This window comes from Taudactylus pleione, unplaced genomic scaffold (assembly GCF_031769625.1).
Source record: "Taudactylus pleione unplaced genomic scaffold, aTauple2 ptg000124l, whole genome shotgun sequence".
Lineage (NCBI taxonomy): Eukaryota > Metazoa > Chordata > Amphibia > Anura > Myobatrachidae > Taudactylus > Taudactylus pleione.
Window position 1 is genome coordinate 3,117,790 of NW_028284526.1, and position 21,268 is coordinate 3,139,057.

The 21,268-nt window shown below is 43.4% G+C and overlaps 1 protein-coding gene across 1 annotated transcript; it reads left to right on the forward strand.

Annotated features, from left to right (window-relative positions):
* The first annotated feature begins 20,107 nt into the window (after positions 1–20,107).
* Positions 20,108–21,052, forward strand: LOC148523975 (olfactory receptor 6K3-like). Its single transcript, XM_088472465.1, has one exon. It carries the CDS (start codon positions 20,108–20,110, stop codon positions 21,050–21,052), a length of 945 nt encoding a protein of 314 aa, XP_088328591.1.
* Positions 21,053–21,268: the final 216 nt, after the last annotated feature.

Here is a 21,268-nt window from a genome sequence, read left to right on the forward strand (position 1 = left end):
TTGATGTCTAGCCCACTGAGTAGTTGACATTTGGAAGTAACCAAGTTTCAGTGACAAGGGACCTACTACCTAATTCAGAAGCGCTCGCAAAAAGCGAGTGCTCGCTCTGAATGAGGACAGACACTTTTTTTTTAAAACCAGCCTCCTGGCCGCTCGCTAAGCTGTGGGTGACCACCCACAGCTTTGCGAGCGGCCAGGTGATGGTCGCGATTGACTCTTTGAAAGTAAAGCTGCGAGAGGCTGTACCTGCAGAACAAAGGATGATCCAGCAGACTATACGACTCATCCAGGGACATAAGAAATTCATAAACACTCATGGAGAAGTGGGCCGAGCGTGAATCGCTGATCGCACACCAGTTGTTTTGGAATCAAATTCGGAAAATATTATCTGGTGTAAGGTAAGAATTGGGCCAGGTGGACAGAACTACGAAGCTATTATCGAGTCCTTTGACAAAGATGGACAAAGCCCATTTGTCGTGGCTCAAACGTTAGTCAAAGTTGATCAAGGAAAGTTATTCAGATCTTAAATCCACATGATTACCTGATATGGCTGTATCACAATTTTCCGGATAGCAAAAATCATATAAGTTAATTTCCAGAATGTGGTGGCAGAGGAGGTGAATGTAAGCCAGCAGGTTACAATGGAAGAAGAGGTGAATGAGATACCAGAAGAACACTCTTGGAGGGAGGAAATCCATCTCGGAGGTTGGGAAACCTCAGGGGAGAAAAAGATGAGAGCCATGCAGGTGGTTCAACGTAATGGAGATGCATTCAGTAACCATCTGTCTGACTTTGGAAGAGTAGAGGACGGCTTTCACTACATTCTCACTAAAACCATCCTCCAATTAAAGAAAGACATCAACCCCTGCCCCCAGCTTTATATCAGCCAGTAAAGACTATGATTTAAGAATTGAAGGAGGCTGGAGTTGTCCGGGAAAGTTATAGTCCCTGGGCTGCCCCTCTGGTAATTGTGCAAAAGAAGGATGGGAGTCTTAGATTCTGTGTGGATTATAGAAAGTTAAATGCAGTCACTCATAAAGATACCTATCCATTACCAAGGATCAACGAATCACTTACTGCCCTAAAAATGGCTATTTACTTTTCCACCTTGGATCTGACTAGTGGATATTGGCAGATTCCCATGGCCCCACAAGATCTTTTCCCAGACAGCATTCACCACACCAGTGGAACTTTTTGAACTCAATAGAATGCCTTTCGGACTATGCAACGCCCCAGCAATGTTCCAGAGAGTCATAGAACACTGCTTGGGATACCGGAACTATGATATGGTTCTATTGTATTTTTCCCGGAACTATGAAGACCACTTATGACACCTAGAGGATATATTCCAGCAATTGATCAAATACGGGTTAAAATTAAAACCGTCCAAGTGTCATCTCCTGAAGCCAGAAGTCCAGTATCTGGGACATATAGTCAGCTCAAAAGGAGTTCAACCAGATCCTGAGAAAATCAGTGTGGTTCAAGACTGGCCTGTTCCTAAGATCGTAAAGGAAGTGAGGAGTTTTCTAGGATTTGTTGGCTACTATTGCAGATTTATGATGAATTTCACCAAGCTCACCATGCCTTTGCATGAACTTCTTCGTGGAACCGGCGGCAAGCAGAGACGTAGTAATATCCCTGTCGTCTGGACTGAAAGACACCAAGACTCTTTTAGAACATTAAAAACCTTATTGATTGAGGTGCTTCTGCTATCATATCCTGATTATGAACAACCTTTTTGTGTGTATATGGATGCCAGTCATCATAGGCGGAGGGCTGTTCTCTCTTAGATGCATTAAGGGCAGGAACGGGTTATCGCCTATGCTAGTAGAGGTCTAAGAAAAAGTGAATGGAATTGGCGAAAACTATAGTGCCTTTTGACTGGAACTACTTGCGGTAGTTTGGACATTAACTGAGAAGTTTAAGAACTATTTGGCTGCTACTTCCTTCATCATCTACACAGATAATAATCCCCTGGCTCATTTACCAATGGCCCATCTTGGTGCCATGTAGCAGAGGTGGATGTCTTGTCTAGCTAATTTTAACCATACCATCTCCTACCATAGTGGCAAGACCAATGGGAATGCAGATGCCCTTTCACTGTTACCTGTCACTGATGTGGATGAGGAGGAATTACACCGAAGAGATTGAAGTTCCTAAATTCCGACCCACAGTGATTAAACAAAGGGTCATTTCTTTTGACACTGCTAAACCTCCTTCAGATCATCATCATGAGCAAGGATTGTAGGAATTTAACTGGCACAGAATGCAAAAAGAAAGTAAGGTTCTCCAAGAGTAAAGGAACATTATTCATACAAACCAACTGCTGAATAAGACAGAAAGGGAAAAGGCAGATCTTGAATTAGTGAAACTGTTGCGACATCAGGATCGAATTAGAATCCAGAAAGGACTCATCGTCCATAACAGTATCGATCTGAACACCCACCAGCGGATTTCTCAAATCGTTGTTCCCCGACAGCAAGCAAGTCTCCGGTTGATGGCTTATCATGACCAGTCGGGACACTTTGGAAGTCAAAAGATGGAAGTGGTTCTGAGACAGCAGTACTTCTGGATTGGGATGAGAACTGATATTTAAATTTGGTGTAAGGGTTGCGTTTCCTGCTCGCTCAAAAGAAAAAGGAGGACCAGAACAAAAAGTTGCTAAAATCCATCAGGAGTAAATATCCTTTGGAGATGGTGACACTTGATCACGTCAAGTTAGATCATAGTATGCAAGGATATCAGTATGCCATCACAATAACAGACCATTACAGCAAATTCGTTGTGGCCGTGCCAATACGGGATCTAACTGCAAAAACCACTGCAGAAGCCTTTCTTAAGACTTTTGTTTGCCCTTAAGGATATCCGGATAAGATCTTAACGGATCAAGGCTCAGCCTTTGAATCCCAACTATTTGTAGAACTGTGTACCAGTTGTAGAAAATTGAGAACAACCCCAGTTCATCTGCAAGGAAATGGGGTTTGCAATAGAGTGAATCAGACCTTGATTGAAATGCTGCGAACCTGCCCTATGAACAAAGAGGGCAATGGCCTAAATTTTTACCAGAGCTTGTGTAATTATACAATAATGCAGAACATTGTTCTATCGGGTTCAACCCATTCTATTTCCTTTTCGGGAGAAAAGGAAAATTGCCCAAAGATCTAGAGTTGTCCCCTCTAGAAGATAACCTTTCTTCAATAGATTGGTTTTGTGAACATCAATATCGGATCAAGTCTGCAAAAGAGACAGTCGAGACACGACTTAATGTGGTATGACAATGACAGGAAAGAAATTATAATGAGAATGCTCGAGCTGAGCCACTTCAAACAGGAGATCGAGTTTGGAAGAGGAAAAACTATCATCGTGGCTAATTGGACGATAAGGGGAAAAATGTACATTATGAAGTAGTTGGTCTTCCAGTGGAAAATCTGGTCACTTATCGAATAAAAAGAATAGGAGATGGATATGTTAGTGTAGTTCACCGAAATCAATTGAAACTGTGCACTTCCAAAATGGAAGTTTTGAGTAAAGAGAAAACACCTGCGATTGAGAGAAACAAACTGTCAGTACATGACCCATAGAACAACCCAATGGACTTGTTGACTTTTATGTTGGGTCCGTCAGTAACAGGAGCAGTAAGGAAGATAATCTCCGAACCAACCTTGTTCGCAATAAAAAAAGGACAGAGATATTTCTGTTCATATTGATGATACCTTTGAGGCAGTGGCACCGGAATTGATGGTGCGGCGGTCTGAATGAAGGAACAAGGGTGTGATACCTATATGCTTTAGAGAATAAGTTGACTTATAGTAAGTAAAGTAGAATCTTGGTTCAAACGACTTTCTTAGATGAGCTATGGAAATGTGGTATCATCCATGATGGCACGCATAAATCTAGAGGGGACAGATGTAATATCCCAGAAGCTAATTATATTCATTATAGAGGAACTGTGTATTAGAACTGGGTTTAAATATATTGATATATATAGCATGATGTACTGTACGTAAACTAATATTTACTTGCTTACAAAGCCCTCACCCATTCCTCTCCCATTTACATCTCTGACCTCATCTCCCTCCACTCTCCTTTGCTCAACCAATGCACACCGCCTCTCATGCCAACTGATTACTTCCTCCCACTCCCGCCTCCAAGATTTTGCCCATGCTGCTCCCGACCTTTGGAACTCTCTCCCTCTCCCTATCAGACTCTCCTCCTCTTTACAATCCTTCAAACGGGCTCTCAAGACCCACTACTTCATCAAAGCCTTCCAGCTCCCATCCTAAATTGCTGCAACATGCTCCTTCCTCCGTTTACCCCATCTGTGTCACACCTGTTTGTCTGTCCCTCCCCTTTAGAATGTAAGCTCTTACGAGCAGGGCCTCTACCCTCTTGTGCTTCTCCTTACTTTACTTTCACCTACTTCTTACTCCCCACCATGGCACCTAACACTTGGTTGCTTACGCTCTGTTGCATATCTAGGTGTTATGGTCACTTATGTATCAATGTACTGTATATTATCCATGTCCTTGTCCTATTTGTTTATGTACTTTGTAAGGCGCTGCAGAACACTTGTGGTGCTATATAAATAAACGATAATAAAAATGATAATAATAATAATAATAATATTTATGGTGTAAGAAGGTCATTAATGCAGAGAAAATGTATGAAAGGACCCCCCTTGAGTACCTATGTATGGTACTGCCCTAGGACGTTAGAACTGATGAGATGAGGAGACACGTGCTGGCAGGGCAGTTACTGGGAGTTACCAGCAGTTGGAGAGAGCAGGAGGAGGCTTCAGGGTATCGCGGCAGACAACAGGGCCTGTAGACCTTCAGCAGCCAACTAGGGAGTGGTAGGAAGAGGAGGAGATTGTCTGGAGGAGATCAGGTACTCCTGTCAGTGTCCAACGGAAGTCCTGGGTGGCGCGGCAGAGGCGGAGATCGGGATGGAGGTTGCTAAGCCAGCCTGGCTGTTGAGAGGCAGATCCTGGTTATGCAGGGTCCCAAGTCAGTTGGATTTAGGAGGAGGCATCTGGTGGCAGAGGAGTTTTCACCACCCACTTTTTATGACCTCACAAGTTTAGCAGGGCAGTCCCGGGTTTAGTGTGAATGGAGCTGAACCAGGATTAACCTGGATTGAAGGTGCAGTCAGACCTGGGTCTGACCTGGGTTGGAACCCTGGCCAAAACCCCAAGTCAGACCCAGGGTTTTGGTGGAAAATGGGTATAAGACACTTAAGGGTAAATTGTCTAAGAATTGTGTCTGGTCCAAGTCTAAACATGCACAGCATCGCAGGAAAACGGATGACTTGTCAGCTGAAACACTCAAATTTACCTAAAATCGTGTTTTGCTGAGTCGTCCATATTACACTGCTTTATCCCTTTATGGACAAACTTATGAGGCTTTATATATTCTCTTTTGAAAGCCAGATTCTCAGCATTCTATATCAACTGGCTTCCCTTAAAACTGCACTACATTCCCTGGCCACATACACAGGAATTAAGCAGTTTTATATTGTGCACAATTTGCATACACACATGGACAGATTATCACTGTGAACAACTTCTGTTTTATGGCTGGTCGGCCACACTCACCTACCCAGCTTCTAGTAATGCAACTCAGACTCACCAAACCGCTGAGCAGCAGGCAGCATCCTACAATGCATCTCACTGCCACTGTGGGTGGATCCGGTCACTGTATCTGGGCTCTTGCTGCATAGCAGTATCCAGCAAGAGTCCCTGTTCAGGCACCAAATGTGACAAGAATTACATAGACCAGGTAAAATCCATCAGTAGCTTTTATTGCTCATCACAGGCAGGAATACAGGATATGGCAGTTTCACAGGCAAGATGTTACACAAAGTCTTCCAAACAGCAATATTTTCTTCAGTGGACTCGCAGGTCCAGGAACCCTAACACTAGTCACCCCATGGGCCTATAAGCTGGGGGACTATCTCACTGTCAGGGTCAGTTTCCCCAGAGTCTCTGCAGTTCTTAAACCAGCCTCACACAGGTGTCAGTAATCAGCTGCCTTTCCAGACTCTGATTGAGGCAACACCTTAACTGGACATTTCACATTCCTAATGCCTTTGCTCTGCCAAACTTGGGAGATCTGGACATTTCACATTCCCTTCATGCAGAATTATGCTGACCCTGTCACAATGTATATATATATATATATATATATATATATATATATGTAGAAAAAAAGGGGGGGTAGGTCCATGTCAAGGTCCATGCACAGGACCGAAACGTTGGATTTTGAAATGGTGTAACATTTTAACTGAGATGCAATAAAGAGATGTTTTTAAGAAGACTGGTGAGTGCTACCCCCCTTTTTTTTCTACTTTTGCATGAAGAGGATTATTGTGATCCCATATGGGTGTGTCACTCCAGCAATTTATTATTGAAGACGAGAGTGTGGACCTATTTGGACTATATATATATATATATATATATATATATATATACACTGTATATATATATAAATGGCAAAGTGGCAGCAGCACTCGATGGTAAGTAAGTCAATAAGACAGGGTCACAGACCCATTATCAGGTTTCAACATTTCAATATTCACCAGATTTTCATCATTAATACAAAGTACACAAAGACAGCACATACCTATATACACTAAGGATCACCCCAAGTGTGCTACAACCGGAGTCCATCTGCGCAGCCTGAAACGTCAGCATGTCGCACTGCATCAGTGGATGTGACATCAGCTGATCACAGAAGTTACTAGGCAACAGTAAACAATTAGTGACCATCACCAATATACAAAACATTTTCAACAATCTAATACAGCAAGAATTACATAAACTTCGCAACACCCAGTAAATGGAGCCTACAGGCCTCAGTTTTTTGGAACACTCCCTTTTGGCGTCCCCTGATGCCAGCAGCATGTCAATCATGATGCAGCTTTCAGGGCACTGCGACCAATGACAGAGGACCAGATCTGTATATGCGCAGTTCAGCTCTTGTGCAGTATCCTGGGGATGATCAGGGTTACACAATTCCTTGTTGCTGTCTCAGCTTGGCATTACCTCCATCTAAGCCAGTAAAGCTTACAAAATAACAAACCAACCAGTAAGGACAGTGGAGAGATGTATGTTTCCATATACATCTCTTGCCCACTTGAGTAAGAGGCCACTGATTGGCTGTAAGCACCCTGGCTGTCAATCAACAGCCAGGCGGCTCACAGCCAATCAGCAAATGCTTACTCTAGAGCGACTTCTCATTGGCTGGTGGCCCGGCAAGTGTCGGAACCCACAAATCTCCATAATTTACTGAGGAAAAGATGTATGTGGAGACTGGTATGTGTTACTCGGTTTGTTATTTTGTATGGCTGGGATTTTACTGGAGGAGGACTAGGTAAGTATTTAATTATATTTTAGGGATAACGGTGGATAACTACTGGAGAAGGGGACCGATCACCAGGGACAAGGTAAGTATGTATGTGTGTGTTTTGTGTGTAATAAACTTATACATTCTGCAGTGTGTATGTACTGTCTTTTTTTTCACAGTGGGGGTTTTGGTGCAGGCCGCCTGCTGGCACTTGTAGTTCCACAAGTGCAAGTAGACATTTAATATTATCACTATTACCCCTGCACCCACTAACCATGGGTTCAGGGAAGAGCTCCGGGCTTCAGCCCAGGCCTGGGGTGCTCAGGAGAGGGGGCCCACTTTATTGGGGGTCCCCACCTCCCCTGGGACTAGTTTAGGGTGTTAATGCTTTGGCCAGGGTAACCCGGAGAAAGGGTCCCCTGGCTGTGGCATTACACTCCGGCTAGTTTGAGTCCAGTGTTAAAATACCGGGACCCCATGCTATTTTTTCCCCATATTTTTAAAACCAGGACTGTCTCACATAATCCAGTGCTGGCTCAAAATACAGGGGACCTCTAGACATTTTGCCTCCCATATTTTTAGAACCAGGGTTGGCTCCTGGAGCCTGGGACTGGTAATGTTTTTTTTGGGGGAACCCCCGCGTAATTAATTTTCTTAAAATAACACTTGATTTAAACATTAATACACCCAAGCAGGCAGTGGCGTTGCTATAGTGGTGTGGGGGGTGCAGGCCACACCAGGTATCACTCTCGGAGGAGGTGACACCAAAATGCCGGCTCCTCCTCAGTGATAGGAGCTGAGTGGGACATTCTCCTCAAGTACTTGGTTCCTGTCACAGAGGAAAAACCGACAGTGCAGGCACCAGTCTCAGGGGCAGCCAAGCATCTTGAGGGGATACTGGGCACACTCCCGGTGATGCAAGTGGGATTTCACACAAAGCCATGCCCCTCTGTGTTAAGGAGGGATATGAGGCATGTACTGGGTGTCACCAGACCCAGTGACGCCACTGAAAAGGTGACTAGGCAAACAAGAGGGAAACTCACCACAGATGGTAGCCATGTCACCTCTTGCTAATTCCTATTTTCCTGCTAGTCAGCCAGGGGTTATTATTAGAACTTTCATATGTACTCATAGTACATAGGCTTGGGTAGAGATGCCATCTGCTTGTCTCTCAGGGATCTACACAATAATTCTGTAAGGTCTGTACTGTATGTAGGTGCAACTGTTAGGGATATGGGACAGACCCAGAGAGGAGGATCCACTGGTACCACCTAAACAGAGTAAGCGGGAGTTGGGATGGAGCATAGGGCAAAGCAGGGGTGCTGGGGCAGAGCAGCAAAGAGTGGGGTGGGGGCAAAACACTAGAAAGAAAGGGGGTTGGTGCCAGACTGAGTGGAGGACTGGTGACAGTGGGGGAGGACTGAGGTGACCTGGATCTTTTTACTAGTATTATAATAACTGATTTGGGGCCTGATTCAGGGTTATTACCAGTGTTGGGAATTGATGTGATCACATAAATGTATTGAAAAAAGAGGACTCTCAAAATCTGGGTGCCATCGGAAGACAGAAAGGGGCCACCCCAGGTGTAGGGTCTGAATTTGAAAGACATTCATAAGAGCTAACACACTGTTACAATTGTCAAAGCCTGCCTCGCATGAACCGACTAGAACTCAGCTGACGAGTTCATCTGCCACTAACAACCGCCTGTTGTTCCCTTAGAACTGGCAGCCGCCTGGTCTTAATATTCAGGGTAATAGTGGTTCACACAAAGGTACAATGGAATCTATAGATGAGTGGGACAACAAGAACAAGAATAGTTTGTGGAATGGCTTAGAAGCCGATTATGTGACTTTGAGAGCCGATGGTGCCGCAAGAGCTGATAGTTGGAAGTTGGTTAGTGAGTGATGCAGCTTAGAGAGCCGATGTTGCGGAAATTGTGCCAATGGTGCTGCTTGTGTGCCAATGGTGCGGCCAGAGCCGATGGTAGAAAGCTGGTAACAAGTGCTGTGGCTTTAAGAGCTGATGGTGTGGCTAATATGCAGATGGTGCGGCATGTGTGCCGATGGTGTGACAATAGCCAATGATAGAAAACTGGTAGCAAGTGCTGCAGCTTTGACAGCCAATGGTGCGGCAAATGTGCTGATGGTGTGGCTTGTGCGCTGATGGTGAGGCTTGTGTGCTGATGGTGCGGCAAACGTGCCAATGGTGCGGCTTGTGTGCTGATGGTGTGGCAATAGCCGATGATATGGAAACTGGTAGAAAGTTGGTAGTAGGTGCTGTGGCTTTGAGAGCCGATGGCAGGACGATAGTATTGGTGTGGCAAGGGATCTGTTGGAGAAGTTGGAGAGCTGGAGACAGCATGGAAGCTGCTGGTGCGGTATGAGTGACAATGATGCGGCAAGAGCCATTGGTAGCACTGGAGTATTGGTGCAGCTAGGTTGCTGCTAGGGAGCCGTTGGAGAGGCAGGAGAGCCTGAGACAATACAGAACTACTGCGGGAAAGTCAGAATCTTCCCCACGAGGTGGTACAGAATGCTGACCATGCAGCCGAGCCGAGGGAACCTACAGGAACGCTATAGTTGGCGAGGCGCAAAAGTCCAGTGTGTAGAAATAGGAATACCATCCAATCATGCTGTGCTATGGATAGTATGTCACCTCCTGAGGCATGCCGATCACCTAGCAACCGATGGCACTGGAACATTAGAAGAGGTAAACTGCTAGCAGAAAACAAGTCGTGACCTTGACTAGTAACACACACCGAGCTCTTATTGATTCCGGTTTCATTGCAGTTACATTGAGAAGAGGTTAGTGTCTTACTACACTGTCAATAACTGTCAGAAAGACACTAGACGTAAATTTACTAAGAATCGTGTCTGGTACAAGATTGCCCGAGTTTTAACACTCATAGCATCGCAGGAACATGGGTGACTTTTCTCAGCTGAAACGCTCAAGGAATCATGTTTTGCTGCATTGTGTTTTTCGATGGTGATGTGATCGTGTTTCTGACCTGTGTTCTCTGTGATCCCTGCAGTCAAACACACCCGAACATGCAGCCTGCACACATCAATCAGATACATGCAGGCTGCATGTTTATATACTGTTAAGCAAAGAAGTGTTAAAAAAATATTTTTAAATGACGCTGGGTCCCCCCTCATGAGCATAACCAGACCCAGGCTCTTTCAGCAGGCATTGGTTCACAAAATACAGGGGGGAAAAAACTTAGGGGTCTCCCGTATTTCATGAACCAGCACCAGGCTTTTGGCCCCGGAACTAGTTGTAAAAATACAGGGAAAAAATGGCATGAGGTACCCCATACTTTAACAACCAGAATCGGCCTCCACTAGCTGGGGTGTAATGGCGCAGCCAAGGGACTCAGAAACAGACATATATATATAGAGTCAGGTTGTGCAGCCCAGAAATCTTTCCCATATGCAGCCAAGGGACTGTTTCACTGGGTCCTCCGGCCAAAGCATTATCACCTCACACCAGTCAGCCCAAGATGGGGATCCCAGGGGAGGTGGGGGACCCCCTAATAAAGGGGTCCCCCAACTCCTGAGTACTCCGGGTCAGGGCTGAAGCCCGAGGCTATGCTCCTCACCCCTGGCCAATTCAACGCTATTAATTGGGGTGCAGCTGTCAAACTATTATATATTATAGACAACCTTTTATATTTAAAAGCTCTATAGATATGTATTTATTTTTCTATCCTTATAGGTGGGCATAACTTAGAGTGGCTTTGAATAATGTGCTAAGAAAAAAGAACAGCTCGAGATAAAACAAAGGTGTCACAAGCAGGGCAGTTGAGACATCACGGGGCCCCGATACTGAGGGGGGGGCTGCTTGGTCAAATCAGGAAGACAGTGTCAAGTACTATGCATGGCATATGTCCCCCTCACCATGGCCCAGGACCCTCCTTCCCAGGACCCTCTAACAGGCCTAGGCAATTTGTCCAGCACCCCCCCCCCACCTCATCATCCATGGTTGCAAGATACTGTAGTATCTTCTTGAACTCTATGGAATACCAGCTTCTGACTCCTTATCACAAGCTTTTTCCATGATACCATAATTATTCTTTACATGTGTCTGTGCAGGGAATGTACCTCCTCTGGGGATTGGCTGAGTCTCCTCACTGTGAGTATAAATACATGGAGGATAAATGTGACTGAGAGCAGCATCTGCAGAGCCCCCGGCATGTGAGGTACAGTATGGAAGTTACTGTTATCCCCTACATGTGTCTGTGCAGGGAATGTACCTCCTGTGGGGATTGGCTGAGTCTCCTCACTGTGAGTATAAATACATGGAGGATAAATGTGACCTAGAGCAGCATCTGCAGAGCCCCCAGCATGTGAGGTACAGTATGGAAGTTACTGATTCTGGGCAAGTTCCATCAATGTTAGCAGCACATTACATGAATTGTCACTAGTTATGAGCCTATATGTTTAGCATGTTTTTCAGTCTAAAAGAGTTAGTTAATATGTGGTTGTAGCTTTAAAAGTTGGAACCTCCCATCCATCCCTCCAGGTATACATAAGTGACTGTCACTAGGGTCTCACAGACCGGGCACTGATCTGATCCAGGTGATATTATATATATACAGGTGAGCAGGGAATCTGTACTGTGTCCCTAACTCTTAGTAAAAGTCAGCTGGGAGGTAGGGAAGTACTGTACTATGTAATAATGGATCTACCTGTGTTTATTCTCACATGTTGCTCATTTTAGAAGCAACCTACTCTCCCGGAACGGCCGGAAGGCTCCGTTAAATCGGAGTCTGTAAATTTTGAACTATGTAATTGGTGGGGTGCATTATTACAATTTATTATTGTTTTATAAAAAAAAGAAGAATAACAGCGCTGTCGGACACAATACACAACAATCTTCTTTAAACCTAATTTAAATAAATAATTATATATAAAAAAATAAGTCAATTTTTTTTAATTATGTCATAAATTGTTTCTTTTTATTTATTAATACATACAATCAATATCTATATACAAAAGAGTATAAAAAAATGATGACACATATAAATATAAAAATACATTAGTAAACTGATCAGAGCGTTATATTATATCTGTGATCATGTAATGCAACAGATAATTAGACAAAATAACACATTTGTATCACCTAATGTTATAATAACTAACACTGAAACAGGATTGCTAGTTTCTTCAAATGACCTTATATCACCACATTTCCATGGGTCAGCTGATTCATAGTTTATTGCTGATTTGTTTATGGGGGAGGGGGCTTCTCAGCACAATAATTTTAAGGATCTCATGTTTTAATCCACTCCGGTCTGCAATAAACATTGAAAAATAAACGGGGAGCACTTTTGAGACTCCACAAACAGATAATATTATATAATGGCCAGTCATGGAGAAAGCTTTCTAAGATATATGTATATTGTAGCAGTACCTATAGCCGTATCTGGCTAAGGTTTTTAAGAAGTTTCAATAACTGGGTGCAGGGGTGAGAGATATGCATCACTCAATATTATATGGCCGAAATATTTACTGTCATTTGGCCAAAATATCCCGCAGTCTCACCGGGGGCCAATGAAGTGATGATCAATACATATCGTCCTGGCACTCACCAATGTATACTGGGTCCGATTACCAGTGCGGCACAGACTGCCTATATCTCAGTGTCCCCGGCTTTATGTGGCTGTTTGGTAGGGGTCCGATCACCCAGCATGGCAAAATCTGCTTTACCTCAACGTACCTCCAGCTTTCTGCAGCAATGTAAAAAAAATGTCCGGTCCCCCAGTGTGGCAGGGTCCGCCTTTATGCTCGGAAGCACCTGCAATGTCCCGACTCACCCCGTCCTCAGCTCAGTGTGGCTATTTCCGAACCCCTGCAATGTCCTAGGTCTGATCAAGACAAGGAGGTGCAGCCTGGTGGAAGCAAGTGAAACATAGAAACATAGAATTTGACGGCAGATAAGAACCACTTGGCCCATCTAGTCTGCCCCATTTTTAAACATATTATTACCTCAACCCTTATTGATCCTTACTTCTTCTGAAGGATATCCTTAGGTCTATCCCGTGTATTGCTCTACTGTCTTAGCCTCTACCACCTCTGATGGGAGGCTATTCCACTTGTCCACTACCCTTTCTGTGAAGTATTTTTCCTCATATTTCCCCTGAACCTACCACCCCCCACATGTCCTCTTGTTCTAATACTTCTCTTTCTTTGAAGAATGTCTCCTTCCTTCACCTTGTTAAAACCTTTTATATATTTGAACGTTTCTATCATGTCCCCCCTATCCCTTCTCTGCTCCAAACTATACATATTAAGATCTTTCAGTCTTTCCTGGTATGTTTTGTGGTATAGACCTTGCTCCATTTTAGTTGCACTTCTTTGTACCGTCTCGAATGTATTAATATCCTTCTGGAGATATGGCCTCCAGAATTGAACACAGTATTGGAGATGAGGACGTACCAATGACCTATACAGTGGTATTATCACTTCTTTCTTTCTGCTACTGATTCCTCTCCCTATGCACCATGCATCTGACTTGCCATCCTCATTGCTTTGTTACAATGTTTGATTGCCTTTAAGTCACCTGAAATAGTGACTCCTAGATCCCTTTCCTCTTCAATACTTTCCAGTATAGTGCCATTAATACTATATTTAGCCTTTGGATTTTTGAGACCCAAGTGCATGATCTTGCATTTTTTGGCATTAAACTGTAGTTGCCACGTTCTTGACCATTCCTCTAGTCTACCCAGATCCTCAATCATTTGTTTTACCCCTCCAGGTGTGTCTACCCTGTTGCATACCTTTGTGTCATCTGCAGAAAGGCATAGTTTCCCCAAAAATACCATTTGCAATGTCACAAATAAAGATATTAAAAAGCACTGGTTCAAGTACAGATCCCTGAGGTGCTCCACTGGTAACATTTCCCTCTTGAGACTGCACTCCATTTACTACAACTCTCTGTTTCCTATCCTGCAGCCATGATCTTATCCATTCAACTATCTTTGTATCCAATCCTATGCTTTCCAGTTTATTTAACAGTCTGCAATGTGGAACTGTGTCAAAAGCCTTACTAAAGTCTAGATAAGCTATATCTATGCCCCCCCTTTATCTATTTCCTTAGTCACCCAGTCAAATCCATGCTGTTTGGGATCCTGCAAATTGTTGGATTTGAGATAATCTACGACTCTTTCTTTTAAGAGTGTTTCCATCAATTTCCCTACTACTGATGTAAGGCTCACTGGTCGGTAGTTGTTTGCCTCTTCCTTGCTTCCACTTTTGTGCAGTGGGACAACATTTGCTATTTCCAGTCCTCTGGAATTACTCCAGTAGCTAGTGACTGGTTAAATAATTCAGTTAATGGTATTACCAGCAATCCTTTAAGCTCTTTTAGTATCCTTGGATGTATCCCATCTGGTCCCATTGATTTATCCACTTTCAGTTTTGAGACTTCTGTTAGGAACTTCTCCTCTGTAAATGTGCTTGTTCCTACCTCATTCTTCTGATAACACCTGCAACTTAACTGTGGCCCCTTTCCCTCTCTCTCAGTAGTGAATACTGAACAAAAATAATTATTAAGATGAACACCTATTACATTGTCTCCCTCAACAAGACTCCCTCTTTCTGTCTGTCTGACGCTGTGACCCACAGTGGTAATCAATAAATAATAATAATGTTGACTAACGCGTTTCTTCCAAACAGGGATTTCCTCAGAGGGGGGTGTCTGGATAAGGCATATCAAGGGGGAATTGACTCTTTTTTCCGGACATACCACTATGAGGAAATCCCTGTTGGGAAATGCTGATGGTTGCTTGTTTGGTCAGGCTGAGGGAGCTGAATCTTTCAGCAGTCTGATCGGATGGGGGTCACTTCAGAGGCCTAGAATCTGAGTATGCTGATGCAGGCCCTGGCCTCATCTCTCCCAGAAAGTGGAGGCGACATACTCCTGTTTCTGGGAACAGTGGCCAGCCACGCCCCCGCTCCAGCCCCCAAATGCCACAGCATGTCAATGATGCTGCAGCTTGGGGGGGGTCTGCCAGCGTAATTGCAGGACTAATTCTGCACATGTACAGGACAGGTCTTGCGCAGGCGCAGATCCAGAAATATTGGAGATATACGCTCATCATCGAATGAAAGCGCATCTCTGAATCAGGCCCTTAGGGTCTGCCAGGCATTTTATTTTTCCCGTGTAGCTATTAGTGGGTGGCGCAAACTGGGCCAGACTCAGAAATGGATCTTTGGACGCTGCAGCGATTCAAAAATATGCTAATGCCGCAGGAAGCATCTGAGGACAAATGATGGGCATTGCAGATGTGCTGCATCTGCAGACGCTGCAACAGATCAATATCATGACCATTAAGGGCCTGATTCATTACAGATCTCAGCTGCGATTACACACTCAGACCCGCTGCAAAAATATGCTAACGTTTGCAATCGCAATGCCGTCGCAGCCTAACAGAGACACCCACTTCCCCTTACTCTCATCCATAATACCTTGCTCTGAAAACATCGGTAACATTGAGTAACATCAGAGCCTCACGCACACTTGCACAATGTCAGATCTTACTCAGATATCGCTAACCTTCCTGCATGCAGTGAGTACTCAGATATTGCTAACCTTCATGCACGCAGTGAGTACTCAGATACTGTTAACCTTCCTGCACGCAGTGAGTACTCAGATATTGCTAACCTTCCTACACAGTGAGAACTCAGATATCGCTAACCTTCCTGCACGCAGTGAGTACTCAGATATCGCTAACCTTCCTGCACGCAGTGAGTTCTCAGATATCGCTAACCTTCATGCACGCAGCGAGTACTCAGATACTGTTAACCTTCCTGCACGCAGTATGTACTCAGATATCGCTAACCTTCCTGCACGCAGTAAGTACTCATATATTGCTAACCTTCATGCGTGCAGTGAGTACTCAGATATTGCTAACCTTCCTGCACACAGTGAGTACTCAGATATTGCAGGAAAGAGGAACTGCATGGATTGTGACAGGAGCTAGAATGAACACTATATATCCCCAATTTTCCATGTAGTGTGATGAGCTACAGAGACCCTAGTGATCTAAACACAATTTGGTTAGAAGAGTTATATTTGTGTATCAAATGGATGTTCTCTAATTGTGTCTTAGGGGAAGTTTTCTAAGGTTTTCTTTAGCCCTGTTTATGGCACCAACCAGGGGCATATCTATAATGGGTGCAGGGGATGCAGTGCACATGGGCCCCCAGATCCAGGGGGGCCTGAACCAGCACACCCTGCATCCATATTATTTTAAACTTACCTCTCCGAGGTCCCTCGCCGGGTGTCAGCGCTGTACAAAAAGGCATTTTGAGCATACACAGTGGACTCCGCGCACACTCTAGTGCCCAGAGTCTACAAATGCTCCGGTGGCCAGCAAGCCATGTCAGCTGGCTGCTGGCCACCAGGAAGAGAGGAGGGGGCCCCAGACAGGGAAGGCACATGGACCCTCTCTTCTCTAAAGATGCCCCTGGCACCAATCTTTGTTCTAGTACTCACCAGTAGTGTGGTGGAATAACCCCAATCATTAAATTGAGCCACCATATTTTTACATATTGGACTCCAGTCTGGTGTTCAGGCCAGTGATTTTTTTTTACCCGCAAGAGTTGAGAAAAAGGATAGCCTTCTTTATCTATTGTTTCAGCGAGAGGATGGGTACTGTGTATCTCACGTGTCACCATGGCAACACACAGCAAATGTCATGACGTACTTCCAGTTCTGTTGCCGGAAGTGAGGCAAAGCGCAGCGGTGATCAGTGTGTTTTGTCAGTTTGGGTGTATATTTAAGGTACAGTATAAGCAGTTTTATTGTACTAATGTTCCCCAATGACGGGTTAATAAAGCTGAAACTTTACAGTGCCGGACTGTCTAGATTGATTGCTAGCATTTGCCCGCAGCTTCGCTTATGTGGATGTCTGTTATTGCTCAGCAGAACTCATTTTACAAAGACAGTAGTAGCATTTATTAGTGTGATGTATATTTTATTTTGTAGACATTGATCACAATATTTGCAGTTTTACCTTCAGGGAGTAATGCAAAAAGATGCTTGGGGCAACTAACTAGTGAGCAAGCCATGTAAAGGCTACTTATCCTACAGTAACACTGAAAGGTTAATATGTAGTATCTATTTTGGCGCACTATTTACTGGATTGACATGTATACTGCAATTTCATGAATCAAGATAAGCTGCCTGATTAGTGTTTCAAATATAGTTAGATTTTCTTGTGAAATAGAGCTTGAGATATATATATCTGTATATTTCTATATGCATACTTATATAACTATTTGCATTCGGGGTGTGCAATATATGTATATTTTATATATATATATATATATATATATATATATATTCATATACATACAGTGCATCCTGAATGTATTCACAGCATGTCGCTTTTTCCACATTTTGTTTTGTTATAGCCTTATTCCAAAATGGAATAAATTCATTTTTCTCATCAGTATTCTACACACAATACCCCATAATGACAACATGTAAAAAGTTTTTTTGAGATTTTTGCTAATTTAATTAAAAAAAAAACTAAAAATCACATGTACATAAGTATTCACAGCCTTTGCACAATACTTTGCTGATGCACTTTTGGCAGAAATTACAGCCTCAAGTCTTTTTGAATATGATGCCACAAGCTTGGCACACCTATCTTTGGGCAGTTTCGCCCATTCTTCTTTGCAGCACCTCTCCAGCTCCATCAGGTTGGATGGGAAGCGTTGGTGCACAGCCATTTTCAGATCTCTCCAGAGATGTTCAATAGGATTCAAGTCTGGGCTTTGGCTGGGCCACTCAAGGACATTCAGAGTTGTCCTGAAGCCACTCCTTTGATATCTTGGATCTGTGCTTAGGGTCGTTGTCCTGCTGAAAGACTAACCATCGCCCCAGCCTGAGGTCAAGAGCGCTCTGGAGCAGGTTTTCATCCAGGATGTCTCTGTACATTGCTGCATTCATCTTTCCCTCTATCCTGACTAGTCTCCCAGTTCCTGCTGCTGAGAAACATCCCCACAGCATGATGCTGCCACCACCATGCTTCACTGTAGGGATGGTATTGGCCTGGTGATGAGAGGTGCCTGGTTTCCTCCAAACAGAAAACCTGGCATTCATGCCAAAGAGATCAATCTTTGTCTCTCATGGTCTGAGAGTCCTTCAGGTGCATTTTGGCAAACTCCAGGTGGGCTGCCATGTGCTTTATACTAAGGAGTGGCTTCCGTCTGGCCACTCTACCATACAGGCCTGATTAGTGGATTGCTGCAGAGATGATTGTCCTTCTGGAAGGTTCTTGTCTCTCCACAGAGGAATGCTGTAGCTCTGACAGAGTGACCATCGGGTTCTTGGTCACCTCCATGACTAGGGCCCTTCTCCCCTGATTGCTCAGTTTAGACAGACAGCCAACTCTAGGAAGAGTCCTGGTGGTTCTGAACTTTTTTCATTTACGGATGATGGAGGCCACTGTGCTCATCGGGACCTTCAAAGCAGCAGATAGTTTTCTGTACCCTTCCCCAGATTTGTGCCTCAAGACAATCCTGTCTCGGAGGCCTACAGACAATTCCTTGGACTTCATGCTTGGTTTGTGCTCTGACATGCACTGTCAAGTGTGGGACCTTATATAGACAGGTGTATGTCTTTCCAAATCATGTCCAATCAACTGAATTTACCAAAGGTGGACTCCAATTAAGCTGTAGGAACATCTCAAGGATGATCAGTGGAAACAGGATGCACCTGAGCTCAATTTTGAGCTTCATGGCAAAGGTCGTGAATACCTATGTACATGTGATTTCTTAGTGGGATTTTTTGTATTAAATTTGCAAAAATCTCAAAAAAACTTTTTACACGTTGTCATTATGGGGTATTGTGTGTAGAATTTTGAGGACAAAAATTAATTTATTCTATTTTAAAATAAGACTGTAACATAACAAAATCTGGAAAAAGTGACACGCTGTGAATACTTTCCGGATGTACTGTGTATATATATATATATATATATATATATATACACATATAGTCATTTTGGGCTTGAGGACCCTGTGCAAATTCCAATAAAAAAAAGACATTTTGTCTCTGTAGTTTACAAACAATTACTAAAAGTATATTTGTCCTCAAAAAATTATATTTATATATATATATCTAATCATTTTTGGCTTGAGGAGCCTGCACACTGCACACACCAAGTATCAAGCATCTGGTTTTTCCTTTATTGCTCCTCTCCCTGATGTAACATTGAGATAACACATACCTCAGTTTCTTTCTAGGTGACTAAGATACAATATACAATATTGAAAATGCAATCCAAATTCATCCCGTAGTTTTTACACGATGCTAGAACAAACAGACAGACGAAAATTCAAAAAACATAAAAAATGTCTCCGTAGCTCTTACACAGACCTAAGGGGTACGTGTCTCCAAAAATAATTCCATGTACAGACAGCAACAGTACAACTTTAAATATACAGTAAGTATAGATTCCAAGACCGATGAGTGACACTTTTTTACTCTAAAGTGCAGAGCTGAGGTCCCATGTCCCATGCATCATAAAGCAAACTGCGAAGTCTTTAGTCACTATTCTAGGATTGATCCTCATTAATAGATACAAATTATTTTGTTTACACTATAAAACTACAACTAAAAAGTTTCTCTTACAGATCTCTGACCAGAGCTGTGGAGAGATTTTGAGAAAAAAAAATTGGTTTGTACTTCTCACTATACAGGATTCTACATCTATATCAGCCAAGGCTCTGTACTGAACAGAAAGAAGCGAGATGGAACAGACGTTCAATGTCAGCACCCACTTGGTTCTCCTGGGACTTGTAGAGATGGAAGAATTCAAATACTTGTACTGCGCCCTTTCTGTCATCATATATTTATTTATTATGTTTTTGAGTATTATTATTGCTTTTGTGGTTTTGACGGATCAAGGTCTACAGAAGCCCATGTACATCCTCATATGTAAGCTGGTCCTCAATGGAATGTTCGGGAGCTCCACAATGATTCCAAAGCTGATAGCTGACCTGATCACCTCCTCTAAGACCATATCCCATGGTGACTGTGTTACTCAGACATTGTGCATTACACTTTTTGCATTGTATGAATTGAGCACATTTACCCTCATGGCGTATGATCGCTACCTGGCCGTCTGTCACCCTCTGCACTATGTCACCCTGATGACCAACAAGAAGGTTATAACGCTCATCGTTGGGTCTTGTGTAATGACATTCGCTGTTGTCCTCATAGCTATTCTACTGACTTGGGCACTTCCTCTTTGCGGGAAAAAGATAAATAATATTTTCTGTGATAATATGTCCCTCATTATTCTGTCCTGCTCAGATTCTTCTCTCAGTAAAAGCTATTCAGCTGCTGTAGTTGCCACCTACATAATCGTCACCATCTCAGTCACTGTGTTCTCCTACCTGCGGATAATTGTTGTCTGCCTGAGAGTCTCCAAAGAGTCCCGTCAGAAAACTATCCACACCCTGGTGACCCATTTACTTAACTTCTCTGTCTTTCTATTAGGAGTTCTCTTTATTGTAGTCAGATACAGACTGGGTAGTATTAACATACCCATTATGGTCCATGTTCTTCTGTCTATTACTCCTCTAGTATTTCCACCACTGTTTAACCCCCTGATATACGGGATCCGGACAAATGCCCTGAAAATAAAAATCCTTCATCATTTGCGTAATGTAAATGGGATTAAGATAAACTAAATGGCAGCTGTGATCTTCAACCAAATCTGTCATAAGTGAAAATGAAAACAGAATACTACTGTAGATGCTGCATATGTAAAGATCAGCCCTTCGGTATCCGTATCAGTTTATACGGTCAAATAAAATTAGAGATGTGCGGTTTGGTTCTCCAGAAATCCAATACCACCCAAATTTTGTGAATGCAGACAGACAGGGGGGGACAGCCAGTACTCCTGT